Below are 15,661 nucleotides of genomic sequence, written 5' to 3' on the forward strand. Positions count from 1 at the left end.
GGATAGGAGGGGCAAGAGAGCACATGGCTAAGAAGAGTCTTAGGAGGAGAGGAAGAGGAGAATTCAAACTCATCGTTTTCTAATCCATCTCCAAAGAAAATTTTCCCACTAAACCGCAACAAGACGCGTGACCCAGCTTTTGGTTCGGCAGAAGATCGGATGCTTAGTCATTTGTCTCTAACCCTGAGCTGGATCCACTTAACTATATCTCTCGTGTTATGCTGTACCAGTCGAAGACTTTTTTTTTTTTTTTTTAAAAAAAAAAAGGTCAACATTTTTGAGGGGCTAAGGTGAGAATAGTTAAATTAAGAAATGGATCTTATAAAAAGATGAACTATGTTGGGGCGCGGCAAGTTTGTTGATACGAAATACTGTTTATGTCCTCCAGACTTTGTATAGCTTCGCTTTTACTTTGAAGTTGCTTCCTTTATCATTCACTAAGCTCTCAGAATGGTGAATAGCTACTGATAGACCATGTTGTTTGTCACTATACTATGCCACCTGAAGAAGCATGGTATCTTCAAAGATGCAATTTATGCACTCTGTTTGAATGCAAGTCTTTGTTGCAAACAGAGTACCTACTTTACTTGCTAATAAAGGCCATCAATCCTCTACACTTCACACTGCTACCTATTTACTTATCTTGTCACTCCCATAACACATTTTTCTCTCCAATTTAAGTGTCTTCTCTTTATTCTCCCAACTCTTCCCTCTTCAACAACCCTTCCCTTTCCCTCCCGTCTTCGGCAGTTCTACCTTCATTTAGGCCCATTTTAAAAATCATCTTGTTAGCACACTACCGCTTCATCCCCTCTTGATCATAATATTTTTAAATATTCGAAATATGAATCCAGAGAGTATCATAGTGATAGACGATGATGCCAGCAGCGCAAGCAGCGAGACACTTGATCATGAAACGAGAAGTGTTATCACGGACAACGATTCTAGCAGTTCCTACTTTTTGCACCAATATGCTCGTACAGCAACTCCATTCACCTCGTTACCGCAGGAAGTGGTCGACCTTACAGAACCAGAATTATTCAACGAACGCGATTATGCTACGGACGAAAGCCTTGAAGCGTTGCTTGAAAACTGGCTACATTTACAACACGTGCCTAGTTCTCCTCAGTCAGAACACTCTCAGCTGGAACGCTCGGAGAGAAACCGTCTAGAAGAGGCAATTGCAGATGGGATTATTTATAAGCCAGGCCAATCAGTCGAACTTCATGATGATACATTTCTTCGTATTTATTCTATATGGGAGAATAAGAAGGGCGAAATCTACTTCCAAGGTCGCCGGCTGCTGAAAGTCAAAGAGCATATTGGTACTTATCTTCCCCGGTGGAGTAACGAATTGGTTTGGATTGCAAATGAATCTGCTGATATCCCCTTGGAGCTTGTTCGACGCTTTGTACCAGTCCGCTTCACAAATCACTGTCAAAACCAGCAGAGGACGTGTTCAAAATATTTATTGTGCCGGCTGAAGGAAGTTCTCCGCAAGGAAACTACATCAGTCGAATATTTAACATACGAGGAAGCAGACACCGGGTTCCGCATCCTTCCAACGGATTTGCGGCACTCGTGGCGAGGAGAGGCTCCTTTATTCGGAAGTGAAGAGTCTCAATCACCAGTTGTTGTACTAGACAACATTGAAAATCCTGAGCCAGACCTAATATGTCGAAAATATACATTCGGCGACGGGTTTTGTGGTGCTGGGGGTGTTTCTTGCGGTGCACAAACCGCTGGTTTGCATATAAAGTGGGCATTTGATCATTCGCAGAACGCTGCAACAACGTACCGACTCAATTTTCCCATGGCGGAGTGCGAAAACAGTGACATCTTTAGTTTCCTTACTAACAACGAGGATTTCCTTCGGGTGGATATTACCCATGGCTCACCACCATGCCAAACATGGTCTCCAGCACATACAATAGCTGGGCCTAATGATGATGCCAACTCAGCATGCATTTTTTCTTGTGGTGACCTTATTCGCAAAGCAAAACCTAGAGTTCACACGATGGAAGAGACAAGCGGCCTCCTCGAGCGACACAAGGAGGTCTTCTTTGGTGTGATCCGTGACTTTATTGATATTGGGTATTCTGTTCGCTGGGCGGTCTTGAAATGCATGGACTATGGTGTCCCCCAGATACGAAAGAGGTTGGTCGTCATTGCTTCTGGGTATGTTTGCTATCCCTATCCGATGTTTGCTTCATATCTGTAACAGAGCATTTGTCAATCCCGAGTTCCTGACACTGCCTAGACCCGGTGAAACCCTTCCACTGCTACCACGAGCGACACACGGCCTGCCGGATACTGGCTTGCGCGAAATGGCAACGATCAACCGGGTTATTTCAAACATTCCCGCTGACGCTCCGGATCATGATGTTGAAAACGCGAGAGCCCTAAGGAAAGTGCCATACGATGGAAACCGGCAAGCTAAGACAATAACCTGCGGAGGCGGCGATAACTACCACCCATGCGGGGAGCGTGGCTTCACAACACGAGAGTTGGCGTGCTTACAGACGTTTCCGTTGAACTTCCGCTTCCAACAAGATGCACGCCCACAGATTGGAAACGCGGTTCCTCCTCTGTTCGCCAAGGCGATTTATGGCGAGATTATCAGATCATTGCGAGAGACGGATAAGCGAGAATTGAGCCGGTCATCGCCTGGTCCGTGAAGGCACATGCTTTCAGAGTTACTAGTTTGCCGCGGGTCCCATCATTCCCGGCCGACCGTGGAACTTCGGTGAGGAGGAATTGGGATTCAGTGAACCATGGCAAAGAGCTGTTGTATTTATTTTCGCCCCCGATTGAAATAACAGATGGCTGTTTCGAGAGCTGCTCAGAGCCAATTGGGGCAGTGGCCGGGATTTTGGCTGATATGGACCGAGGGAGCTGGAGCCGTGGTGCGGGGAAAGGGAGCACTCCGGGGAGGCCGGAGTCCAGGACAGTATGTTAGCAAGGGCCGAAAAGCGCCACTATCATGGAGGAATAGCACATAGAATAGACTCCATTTCCAGCAGCGAAGCACCAAGTTATATTCCGAGATCGGATGGGAAAAGCACCGAGTGTAACCGTGACGGCGGCCGGTTAAAAGTGCCCGGGCCAGAGGCATTCACAAAAGCGAGCGGCCTCGGCTGAGCTGGTGGCCCGCCGACTCGTTCGGCCAACGTCAATCACTCCTCACCTCTCCCTGTGCTTTACGTCAACCTTCTTCCTTTTTCTCTTCTCCCTCCCTCCGACCAGGCGAACTTCCTCTCCTCTTCTGCTTCCAATTGAGTATAGCATTCTTGTTCCTATCTCTTGCTCTTCACCATGTCTGCCTCTTCAGCGCTGAGACGGCTGACCCACAGGGCTCCCCGCAATCTCCAGTCCCGCATCGCTTCTCTCTCCCGCACTTCGTCTTCCCCTTCTTCCGTCCTCAACTCCTGCAGAGCTTCTTCGTCTCCTGCTCTTCCTCGCGTCTCCAGATTCTCAACCATGGCATCCCTGCAATCGGCGGCTCCAATCCCTGCTGCGGCCCAGAAGGGCTATGACCCTGAAATTAAGGACATGGCCGACTACATCCACAACTACAAGGTGGAATCTGATCTCGCGGTATGAGCCCCTCAATCGCTTCTCTGAAAGCTAAGATGTTTTATTGCGTTGCAGAAATGGTGCTAATAGCTTGTGCTTAGTTCGACACTGCTCGTCTGGTTCTCCTTGACACCCTCGGCTGTGGTTTGGAGGCCCTGAAGTTCAAGGAGTGCACCAAGCTCCTTGGCCCCATTGTCGATGGCACTGTTGTTCCTAACGGCACTCGCGTGCCTGGTACCCCGTACCAGCTGGACCCTGTGAACGGTGCTTTCAACATTGGTGCCATGATCCGCTGGCTCGACTACAATGACTGCTGGCTTGCCGCCGAGTGGGGCCATCCCTCCGACAACTTGGGTGGTATCCTTGCTGTTGCTGACTGGATCGCCCGCACTAACCGCGCTGGTGGTAACATTGCTGGAGGCAAGATTCCGACAGTCAGGGATGTCTTGGAGGCCATGATCAAGGCCCACGAGATCCAGGGTGTTCTGGCCTTGGAGAACTCCTTCAACAAGGTCGGTCTGGATCACGTCGTTTTGGTCAAGGTCGCTACCACTGCCGTCGTTTCTAAGCTTCTCAACCTCAACGAGAAGCAGACGGCGGATGCCATCACACAGGCGTGGGTTGACGGTCAGAGTCTCCGCACCTACCGACACTCCCCCAACACTATGTCAAGGAAGTCATGGGCTGCTGGTGACGCCTGCCAGCGCGCTGTCAACCTGGTTCTCAAAGTTCAGAAGGGTGAGGGTGGCCTGCACACCGTCCTCTCCGCTCCCGTTTGGGGTTTCTATGACGTCCTGTTCAAGGGCAACAAGTTCAAGTTCCAGCGCCCCTATGGCAGCTACGTCATGGAGAGCGTTCTCTTCAAGGTTTCTTACCCTGGTAAGTATCGCAAATTTACGTATGAGCTTAGCTTTGTGGATGCTAATAGTTGAACAGCCGAATTTCACTCTCAGACCGCCATTGAAGCTGCCGAGATCGTCAACGAGAAGCTCAAGGCCCTGGGCAAGAGCGCAAAGGATATCAAGGAGATCACCAACCGCACTCACGAGGCGTGCGTTCGCATCATCGACAAGCAATTCAAGGCTATGGACAACTTTGCGGACCGTGACCACTGCGTTCAGGTACAACCTCTCAAATCATGGAACTGTGACGTATAATCGATAACTAACCCCTTCTTTCTAGTACATGGTTGCGACCATGCTCACCTTCGGCCGCCTGACCGCCAACGACTACGCTGACGGCTCCGAGGCCGCTACCTCTCCTCTTCTTGAGGACCTCCGCAAGCGCATCCGCTGTGTCGAAGACCCCAAGTTCACCCTGGACTACCACGACCCCAGCAAGCGTACCATCCCCAACGCTCTCACCGTCACCCTGAACGACGGCACCGTGCTCGACGAGGTTGTCGTCGAGGCACCCCTCGGCCACCGTCTGCGTCGCGAAGAGGCCAAGCCCGAGATCCTCGACAAGTACAAGCGTCACCTCCAGGCTCACTTCGACCAGTCCCGCCTTAAGGAACTTGTCGACCTTGGCAACAACAAGGCTGCCCTCGAGGCCTACGAGGTCGACAAGTACGTTGACCTCTATGTCACCGACAAGGTCATTGCTCCCTCTGCTTAGGGGATTGATTACTTTGTTTAAAAAATAGATTTTTAAGCGTGTATAATGGTTCCGAATATAAAGATTGGCACAAGCAAAGTTATAAAAGCTTCTTACGAACGTAGTGTATTATATTATAACTCCTAGATCGCATCTTCATATATAATTAGCTATTAGAGGACATTGATATTAAGGAGTCCTTCCGAAAATCCTCTTCAACCTCCTTCGCGAATTCATCATCTTCAAAGAAGTGACAGGCGACAACAGCCATACCGGCCGCGCAATTCATCGCCCGCTTGTGCGCCTCCAAGGTCCCTGCTCCCTCGGCGAACTCCGGGGTATGGTTGCCACCCTTTGCGGGAATCATGAATATACCATGAAATCCAGGAACAGCGTATGATACATTACCTATTGTTTTCATTAGAAAAATGGTATATCATAACAGGGAGTATGCAAAGCGGGAGACATACCCATGTCTGTTGACGCTGAACCACTCTCTCCAGGTGGAAGGGTAAGAAGGACATGCTGGCCCATGGCTCGCATTACAGAGACATAACTTTCGCAGATTGGCGAGTTTGATTTAACATCATCGTACGAGGTGCCCCTATAGTTAATGATGAGACAACCCTGCAAGACAACAAGGTCTTTCTTAACCAAACTTACCATTTGTATTGAACTTGACAACCTGTAGCAACCGCAGCCGCCTCAAAGCACTTAATAACCTTCTCGGTGAGTGGTTCCAGTGTTTCCCTAGTTGGGGAGCGAATAATATAGCTCAACGTTGCACTCCCGGGGATAATGTTTGCTCTTTCACCTCCGTTGAGGATAATCCCATGCACTCGCTGAGTGGGCAAGATCTGCTGCCTTAGAAGCGAGACATTGACGTAAGCCGCAACAACTGCGTCAAGGGCATTGACGCCTTCCCAAGGTGCTGCAGCTGCATGAGCTGGCTTTCCAATAAATGTTACATGGACGTTATTCTTCGCAAGGAACCCGCCAGCAGGCGATTTTGCGAGGCTCAGTACCTCAGGCCGACCCGGCACGATGGGCATCGGGTGGATCATCAGGCAGGCGTTGGCATCTTTGTATGCTCCAGCATCCAGGAGACGGACCTTTCCGCCGCCTGACTCCTCTGCTGGAGTTCCCAACAGGCGAACGGTGTAACTCACTCCTTTGGGGGCAGCAGCCTTCATCGCTTCGCAAGTACCAATGAACGCAGCGATAGAGCTGGTTGCGATTAGGTTATGACCACAAGCATGGCCAATATTTGGGAGTGCGTCCATCTCGGCGTTGAAGACGAGGACCCGGCCATTTTCAGCGTCGCCGTGTCGATATTCAATCTCGAATGCAGTGTCTATCCCGTAAACATGGCGCCGGACGGAATAGCCCGCCGAGCTGAGTGTGTCGAACAGGTCGCAGATGGAATCGTGAGTTTGGTATTCCTTGAACGCGAGTTCCGGGTTGGACCATATCTTTGGCTGTTAGGTAGGTGTATCTCCGGAAACCTGAACAAGGCGCTTACTTGGTGGTTTATGCCCTGCAGCTTGTCATCATATTTCCGGATAGCATCTTGTGCCTTGCTGATGTAGCGCAATTGAGAAGCTTGAATTCGCATTGCTGTCCACTGGTGTTCGATACTTGTTTACCACGGTTCGGAACGGCGGCAGTCTGGCATACCTAATTGGGTAGGAGGGGCAACCCCCGGGCCGGGGCACATCAGGAATTCCCGTGACTACCGCTGATTATATAATCCCGGTCGGTCTTGGCACGCTCCTCCCTCGTTTCTGCTGCCCAGATCTTGACCGGAATCAACATTATCTTCTTTTCAAAGCCAAGATGCTTCAAATGATTGCATGCAGCTCACCAGGACCATTTATTCGTGCTAAGAAATACCCAGACTGCCACAAACCTAAAGAGGATATTCGCTCTAAAACAGGCAATACAAAGAGACTTCGGCCGAGCAAGCAACGCGTGGTCCGATAGAGGGGAAAAGAAACATCAAATGGCCCCGCTTTATGATAACACCGAATGTTGCACATGTGGCTTTGGCGGGATGCGATACGTTCGAGGTAACCCTGCTAGCAGGGGGCGAAGCGGAAATGCAAGAAATGGAGGGGCCTGGGGCGTGCTCGGCGGCCCCGGTTTTGCGAGAGGCGAAAAAAGGTGGATCCATTTCCGACTACCTGCCATCACCGTGATTGATCCCGGACCCGTCCCCAGTCTCCGTTTTCGTTGAAGCGATGCTACCCTTCCCGCTTCTTGACCGTCGGACGGCTTGGGACGGCTTCTGAGTCCTTGTCTCTGTCCACTATGGCCAATTTAACGATGTTCCGCTCTTGGAGATCCTTGGCCGAGCATGCCATCACTGCGTACCTTTTCTAGAATGTTCTGTCAACGAGCTCCAAGCCTCCAACAGATGCTCACCAGTGCGGTTCCGGCGGCACTCTGACATGGCCCTCGGCGCGATTACATTGGTGCGCAAGCCGTCGGGATTCTGCTTTGGTTGTCAGTGCTTGCATTGGTGGCGGGGCCCTCGGGGACATATCCTCTCTCCGCGAAACCCCAGACGTGGTGAGATGTCGTGGGGGCAAGTCAATGCTCACGTTTTCTGCTATCTGACGAGGAGAATTATTCTGATGGCGATTCCGTCCTCCCCACACCCTTCTATTCACGTTTTATAATAGGACGTCTCAGAAAGAGATTCGGTCGGCGCTTTTGGATAGTGTCAGAAAAATCTGGTAACCCTTCAATTGCCCGAATCATGAGTCGCAACGTATTTGCTGAATATCAGGGCGACTAATAGACCGACTGCCTTCGCATGTGCACTAAGATCATTCTGCATTAGAGAGCAAATGGGCTTTGCTCCTTACTCCGCATCTGCAGAGAGTTCCGCAGCGGTTGCAGGCGCTGAGCTGGTACCATCTGTCGGGCGTTATTTGCCTTGTACAAAGTCATTATGTTCTCCTTCGAGTATATAATCCATCCCGCACTCTGCGATGCCCGATCTCTCGGTACCGATAGGCCAGCCTATCCCGCACCGCCGCCTGGCGCGGCTGTTCCTCATTTACGGTGCTAATCCTCACCCTGGGATTGTATACGAAGTGTTCGCACCTGATACTCCGCATATCTTGGCGGCTCATGCGGCAAGAACTGCAAGCTCGGACGCAGAAGCTCACCCAAAGATTGGCTGTCAATACTCTGGCGGCTGCAAGCGCTCAGACACAATCACTTTCGACCTATCCAGTCTACTGGTTGGGTATAATCGTCCAAGTGACACCCGTTACCCGTTTTTATTTTGAATGAGACGTCTGTGCGTATTTGTCCACGGAAAAGCAACCCTAGTTTAAAAGAAACCCCTCATGTAAGATCGACATCTAATATTCGATCCCAAGGACCGTTTGGAAATGCGGTCAGGAACTGAACGTGGGATTTCGGTATTGGCACAGGGAGGAACTGATCCTGCATATGGCCATATGCCGAACCTGCCGCCTTGTCACTATGTACGCGAAACCTTCCATATTTGCATTGCCTTACCTTGCTAGATCCCCTCTAGTCTCTCTTCCCTCACTAAGGGTGTAAAGGAATACCATCCTAGCAAGTCTACTACGTACGCCCCTCGGGAAAGTCATCACATGGTCTTCGACTACACGATATCCATAGTACATACTGCAGCCGCAAGCACAAACCAGGCAAACAAACCAACCCCAGACATGCACGTCTTGAAGAATGAACCAAACATTCATAGTCATCTGACCACTGCAGATGGCCCAAATCAATCGTTCTGAATCTTGCTCCCATGAATGCCACGGCAGCCTCCCAGAGGTCGAGAACCTGGGGAAAATATGATCGTCAGCGACCGGATGGTTGTGCTCTCGGCACTTCTGAGCCCATATTCCAACGATTTAATTGAGTTTCGCAACGATTCCGTCTCGCTTCCTTAATCTCTAGTTTAAGAATAGTCTATCTCCTCGGGGCACGGAACCCGGAAGCTCGAAAAAAAATATACCTGCTGGAAATAAAATAATAAACATAGAAAATGGAATAACCGACGATCTGGTGGGCCAGTGCAGGTGTGGGGTTCTGGACTGGGCTGACCCAAGATGATGTCGTAGTCCACGGCTCATCATTTCTTGGCCAGAGGAGGGCTGGATTCCTCCAGTTCTCCAAGGTTTCCAGCGTGATGGTCTATATTGAGTTATTGACAGTATTAAGGCTGGTTTTGCTACCCCAGCATTCCCGCCAACCCTACACTGAGAATGCTACAACCTTAAATATCTAGGGGAGTACTCGTTCCCTCTATACATTTACTGATTCCGGCCACAAAACGGAAACGTAATATAGACAAAATGCCAAGTCTGAGACCAGCCCAGCCCGGTCCATTTCATGCTCAATGAGTTCTCTAATTCGACTAGACAATGTGCTAAAGCGGAGTCCGGGTCGGAATATCAGGATTCAGGACAGCTGCGAGGGCCGAAGAGTCATAATGTGGGGGAGGTTAATCCGATAATAATAAAAAAAATAGTCTAATTTTCACCCGGGAAAGAGCACGTCCGCGCATATTGGGCATCTGTACTGGCGGTACTGGAACCATGATGCAAGACAGGTTGTGTGGAAGGCGTGGTTGCATTGGTTGAGGATCAGCACGCCGCTGAACGCGGAGTGGGCGTTTGATCTTCCACCCTGGTAGTCGTGGGATAGAGGACCTCGAAGGGGTCGAGTGCAGTCTGCGTAGTTGTCATGGTTTGTTTGAGGCCTGCATAATATATTGGGATGGCGATGTGAGGTATGTGCTGCCTCAGGTGGTGATGGCAACTGGTTCTGACTATGATTCCGAGTGTGGACAGTAGAACCGGATAGCGATAAGGCTGGCGGCACGAGGAGGGACGTGAGACAGATGGGGCTGGCAAGTCGGAACCAAAATTCATTAACTCAAAATTGCTCATCCGGGTTGGATCAGCACTGGAAGGAGGGGGATCAATGAAGAGACGTAGGGAGTGCCAAGCCGCACTAAATCCAGCCCTGTCCCCGCACCTTGTTACGGAAGACGCCAAGACTGACCCAGAGAGTGGAAGGAAAACGAGCGCGAGGGCAGCGAGCTTACCATGATTCGCCTGCGAATCGCTCCAGGTTATCGGATGTTGATTGCTGGTCTAGCCATCTCTGCACGGTGACCTGTCTCATGCTACCGTTGGTTTCAAGATGACGGAGCTCGTTTGCATGTCTGTGTGCTGCTCTCCGACGGTGCCGTCGCATAATAATGCTGCATGTTTGATCTGGTCAGTATGATACTCCTGTGTCGCGTGCTTCTGGGGCAGGGGTATGGGGAAGCAGGAGTGATGGAATCAATCCCGAACGCCTCGCACAGGGATCGAATTCCGTGGAATGTTCTGAAGTGCAGCAGGGGTGCGTGCATGGGAAGGCGTCAGGAGGGGTGTGCGGGCCAGAGGAGGGGCAGAAATAGACGGAGTTGGTTCGGCTCAAGGAAGGGCAAGATCAAAAACAAACGTACATCGGAAGTACGCTAATGGCGCCGAATAGAAGCACAGCTCCAATAACGACGGCGATTAGATTTCTGCTGGTCGGGCTGCCCGCCATTCTGCCATAGCAAAGGCCCAGCCGGCGTGCAAAATACGAAAACGACCGAACTTAGCAATCTAACATATCCAATGATATGACTTGATGCAACGTGGGGGGTCTTGTCGGATAAATCGGCTAGAATGCGACTGCATTCACATCTGACGGGTCGAGATTGGCGATGTGAGACGCCTGGGATTCACTCTAGTGGGGGGCAACGTCCATTCACAAATGTTCCTCCGGGGATGCAGGGCCATTTTGAAGGGCCACCGAGCTGAATTTAGGCTTGCCACGCACTCTCAGGCCCCTCAAGGCTGCAGCCTGCCAAGTTTGTGTCCAAGAAGCACCAATCCTAGGCACGAATTGTTCCCAGCGTGCGCCGACCGCCAAGGCTCCCGCGCTCTCCGGATGCGCTTGGCACTCCGCTGGGTCCATCCCGGAACTTGACCAATCACACGCCGCATAGTGCCTGGCTTCGCCGCTGGTTCGCTTAGAGGCAGATTCGCCAAGAGCCGCTGGCCTTCACGTGGTTCGCCCGAGTCGTATGCGTCATTGCCAATGCCCTTAACACAAACACCGAGCATTCTCCAATTCTTGGTTACAGCCAAGAACACCAATCCGTGGCGCTCATTATTGGCGCTTGGCGTTGTACCAATCCGGGTTTGGTCGTGGAGCCCTATATCGCCCCCGGACCAGCCTTTGACTTTCGTCATGATTGAATTAGAGTTAAATAGAGTGCCATCGCCCACCTTTCCGGAGATGTCTTCGGAAGATAGAAATCTGGAATCTAGATCCTCAATCCTCAATCAATACCGATTCGGGCCCAGTCCTTTTCGTGTATGGACTCTCATTCTTTGGATGACACTATCTATATGGAGCCTCCCTAAAAGAAGACAACCATAGTAGAAACGTCAGAACAAGCAAATAACCTCGAAAGAAAACACAACCTCAGCACAACTCAAGAAACGATATGGGAGAGAAGACGGAGCAGGCGGGCGGACAGCACGTCCAGCCCCTGTCCAAGCCGGCTCACTCACTCACCTACGATGACACCCTCCGTGAACTTCAAGTAAATCCGGAGGAGGGTCTCTCCGCCGCTGAAGCAAAGAAGCGGATGGAGTTATACGGACCCAACGAACTGGAAGGCGGCGAAAGTGTTTCGCTCGCCAAAATTGTTATTAGACAGATTGCCAATGCGATGATGTTGGTAAGTTGTCCTCCTTGTGCTGAAATATACCCTCGCTCGATATTGATATGGTTGGTTAACGTCTTGATTATAAAATATGTAGGTCCTTATCATTGCGATGGCCGTCAGTTTCGGAATCCAATCGTGGATCGAAGGCGGCGTCATCGGCGCAGTTATTGGACTCAATATCGTGGTGGGAGTTTATCAGGATTATGCTGCAGAGAAGACCATGGACTCTCTCCGGAACTTGAGTTCGCCTACCGGTGTAGCCACCCGCGATGGAAAAACGAATACTATCCCCGCCTCTGAAATCGTCCCCGGAGACATGATTGAACTCAAAGTCGGCGACACTGTCCCGGCGGATGTTAGGTATGTCTCCTCAATAATAACAGGGGAAGGAAAACACTAACTCATACCAGACTCGTCGATGCCATGAACTTTGAAACAGATGAGGCGCTGTTGACCGGCGAGTCGCTGCCCGTGCAAAAAGAGGTCGACACGACCTTCGATGAAGATACCGGTCCCGGAGATCGTCTGAACATCGCATACAGCTCCTCAACCGTTACCCGGGGCCGAGCTCGCGGAGTTGTAGTGGGCACTGGAATGAAGACCGAAATCGGAGCCATCGCCGCTGCACTTCGTGCTAATGACTCGAGAAAGCGTCCCGTGAAGCGCGGCCCTGAGGGTGAAACCAAGAAGCGGTGGTATGTGCAGGCCTGGACCTTAACAGCCACTGACGCTGTTGGTCGGTTCTTGGGTATCAACGTTGGTACACCGCTCCAGCGCAAGCTTTCCAAATTGGCGCTGCTTCTTTTCGCCATCGCCGTTATATTCGCGATTGTCGTCATGGCTTCCAATTCGTTTAGCAGCCAGAAGGAAGTCATTATCTATGCTGTTGCTACTGGACTTGCGATGATCCCAGCTTGTTTGGTTGTGGTCTTGACCATCACGATGGCGGTGGGGACAAAGCAGATGGTTCAGAGACATGTCATTGTCCGGAGACTTGATTCCCTGGAAGCACTCGGTGCCGTGACCAACATCTGCTCAGACAAAACTGGAACCCTCACCCAAGGCAAGATGGTCGCCAAAAGAGCGTGGCTCCCATCGCTGGGAACATATTCAGTTGGAGCTTCCAGCAACCCATTGGACCCTACCGAGGGTGATGTTAGCCTCTTGACCGATTCTCCTATTAAGCTTGAGCGCGATGTGCAAGGCGAGCCCACGGACCCCCAAGAACTGATCAAAGAAAACCAGACCTTGGAGGACTACCTTAATGTTGCCGCTATGGCTAACCTGGCCTATGTGCACAAGTCTGAGAAAGAATGGCAGGCTCGTGGTGAACCAACCGATATTGCAATTCAGGTCTTCGCATCCCGCTTCAACTGGGGACGTGAGCGCTGGACGAAGGGCGAGAAACCGATCTGGAGGCAGAAGGCCGAGTACCCATTCGACTCAACCGTGAAGAAGATGTCCGTCATTTTTGCTCGCGAGGGTGCCTCCGAAAAGGACACTCGCCGTCAAATGGTTTTCACTAAGGGCGCCGTGGAGCGAGTCTTGGAGTCTTGCACCTCTGTCCTCTGGACCGCTGGCGAAAAACCCGTTCCAATGACCGAGGATCTCCAGAGCGAGATCCTCCAAAACATGGAGGCCCTTGCAAAGGAGGGTCTTCGAGTTCTGTGTCTGGCTTGCCGCGAAGATGACAGCATCATTGAGAACAGCGAAGAAGTGCCCCCTCGCGAAGAGGTCGAGAAGGACCTCATGTTCTGTGGACTGATCGGTTTGTACGATCCACCCAGACCCGAGACAGCTGGTGCCATTGAAGAATGTTACCGTGCTGGAATTTCCGTCCACATGGTCACCGGTGATCACCCTGGTACGGCACGAGCTATCGCGGCGCAAGTCGGTATCATTCCTGCCAACATGGATGGAGTTGCCAAGGATGTCGCAGACGCAATGGTCATGACTGCTAGCCAATTCGATAAACTATCAGAGGATGAAATCGACAACTTGCCCACACTTCCCCTCGTCATTGCCCGATGCGCCCCTAACACCAAGGTCCGTATGATTGATGCTTTGCATCGCCGTGGCCGCTACGCAGCCATGACAGGTGACGGTGTCAACGACTCTCCATCCTTAAAGCGGGCTGATGTCGGTATTGCCATGGGAGAAGCGGGTTCTGATGTAGCAAAGGATGCATCAGAGCTGGTTCTTACTGACGATAACTTCGCTTCAATCATTAACGGTATTGAAGAAGGTCGTCGGATTTTTGATAACATCCAAAAATTCGTCTTGCATCTCCTCGCAGAAAACGTTGGTCTGGCGCTTACCCTCTTGATCGGTCTCGTGTTCAAAGATAGAAACGGACAATCCGTCTTCCCCATTGCCCCTGTCGAGATTCTCTGGATTATCATGATTACTTCCGGTATGCCTGATATGGGACTGGGAATGGAGATTGCTGCGCCGGATATTATGGACCGACCTCCACAAAGCGTACGTATTTCCCCGTCATTCACAATCTTGTTAATCAGTCAGTGCTAACAGACCACAGAAACAAGGTATCTTCACCTGGGAAATCATCGTCGACACCATCGTGTACGGAATATGGATGGCCGCTCTCTGTCTAACCTCCTTTTCCATGGTCCTTTACGTCTGGGGCGACGGCAACCTTGGCGAAGGCTGCAACGCCGGCTACTCAGACGAGTGTGACACTGTTTTCCGTGCCCGCGCCACCACCTTCGTCTGCATGACCTGGTTCGCCCTCTTCCTCGCTTGGGAGATGATCAACATGCGCCGTAGCTTCTTCCGCATGCAACCGGGCTCAAAGCTGTATTTCACGCAGTGGATGCACGATGTTTGGCGCAATAAGTTCCTTTTCTGCGGTATCATGCTTGGCTTCGTCACAACTTTCCCTGTGCTCTATATCCCCGTCATCAACGACGTTGTCTTCAAGCACACCGGAATCTCGTGGGAATGGGGCGTTGTCGTTGTTGAAGCCATTCTATTCTTCTGCGGCGTCGAACTGTGGAAGTGGTGTAAGCGCATCTATTTCAGACGTCAAGCGAAGAAGAATAAAGACACGCCCCATGTGTATCGCGGCCCTCAGGATTTCAGCCGCTACACGACTATGAGCCGTTCGGATACCCAGGCAACTGGGGATATAAAGCCGGAAGCCGCCATGGTTTGAATACAGGGTGGCTGACTCACCAAAAGCAGGCTGATCCAACCACTTGACTTCGACTCTGGAATATCGATGTCAGTGTAAGCAGGTAGACTGCAATAGTTGGCGTAATGGTTCAAATCACGTCAACACTCACCCCGCGCCGGTAGTTTATGTCCACCATAACTATATACCCGTGGGCTCAGCTCTGAACGGCCTTCAATACGGGCTTTAATGAATATCCTCACGTCGTCGAAACACTTTCCGTCTTTTTCATTCGATTGAGATGTTGATGACCATTGCAGATAGATTGATATGATTCGTTGCTGAACATCATAATGTTGATAGACTTAGCATTAGTAAATACTACACGCATTTTAAGTATAACTCCTCTTTTTCTTTCCGGTTCTGTAGTGATTATTCCTTTTGTGTTGTATTTGCGGAAATTGCGAGAAGAGGAACCTCACAAATGAGGAGGGTTTTGTGACAACCCAATGGGGGAGGACGATGAGACAGAAGCCTATATATCCCCGGAACGCATTGTATGCGTGATTTCCTGGACCAATAGCATC

At 50.8% G+C, this 15,661-nt stretch overlaps 5 protein-coding genes across 5 annotated transcripts; 3 read left to right on the plus strand and 2 right to left on the minus strand.

The window, feature by feature from the left end:
* Nucleotides 1-844: 844 nt before the first annotated feature.
* ASPSYDRAFT_70724 (DNA cytosine methyltransferase) lies at nt 845-2,678 on the plus strand (the record flags this gene model as incomplete). The annotated part of the gene is made up of 2 exons (XM_040850528.1): nt 845-2,178; nt 2,225-2,678. 2 exons carry the CDS (start codon nt 845-847, stop codon nt 2,676-2,678), a joined length of 1,788 nt encoding a protein of 595 aa, XP_040699644.1.
* A 498-nt stretch (nt 2,679-3,176) lies between these two features.
* ASPSYDRAFT_48088 (putative 2-methylcitrate dehydratase) lies at nt 3,177-5,495 on the plus strand. Its single transcript, XM_040847567.1, has 4 exons — nt 3,177-3,597; nt 3,678-4,455; nt 4,513-4,697; nt 4,759-5,495. Exons 1-4 carry the CDS (start codon nt 3,316-3,318, stop codon nt 5,191-5,193), a joined length of 1,680 nt encoding a protein of 559 aa, XP_040699645.1. The 5' UTR covers nt 3,177-3,315; the 3' UTR covers nt 5,194-5,495.
* Nucleotides 5,339-6,787, minus strand: ASPSYDRAFT_33857 (M20 family metallopeptidase; the record flags this gene model as incomplete). The annotated part of the gene is made up of 4 exons (XM_040845152.1): nt 5,339-5,580; nt 5,643-5,776; nt 5,836-6,650; nt 6,695-6,787. The coding sequence occupies 4 exons, from the start codon at nt 6,785-6,787 to the stop codon at nt 5,339-5,341; spliced, it is 1,284 nt and encodes a 427-aa protein (XP_040699646.1).
* Nucleotides 6,788-9,979: 3,192 nt separating this feature from the next.
* Nucleotides 9,980-10,775, minus strand: ASPSYDRAFT_48097 (uncharacterized protein). Its single transcript, XM_040847568.1, has 2 exons — nt 10,682-10,775; nt 9,980-10,432 (listed from the first exon to the last, which is right to left on the minus strand). The coding sequence occupies exons 1-2, from the start codon at nt 10,765-10,767 to the stop codon at nt 10,270-10,272; spliced, it is 249 nt and encodes an 82-aa protein (XP_040699647.1). The 5' UTR covers nt 10,768-10,775; the 3' UTR covers nt 9,980-10,269.
* Nucleotides 10,776-11,716: 941 nt separating this feature from the next.
* ASPSYDRAFT_33859 (cation-translocating P-type ATPase) lies at nt 11,717-15,116 on the plus strand (the record flags this gene model as incomplete). Its single annotated transcript, XM_040845153.1, has 4 exons — nt 11,717-11,953; nt 12,036-12,301; nt 12,352-14,422; nt 14,481-15,116. The coding sequence occupies 4 exons, from the start codon at nt 11,717-11,719 to the stop codon at nt 15,114-15,116; spliced, it is 3,210 nt and encodes a 1,069-aa protein (XP_040699648.1).
* Nucleotides 15,117-15,661: the final 545 nt, after the last annotated feature.

This window comes from Aspergillus sydowii, assembly GCF_001890705.1.
Source record: "Aspergillus sydowii CBS 593.65 unplaced genomic scaffold ASPSYscaffold_10, whole genome shotgun sequence".
NCBI classification, from domain to species: Eukaryota; Fungi; Ascomycota; class Eurotiomycetes; order Eurotiales; family Aspergillaceae; genus Aspergillus; species Aspergillus sydowii.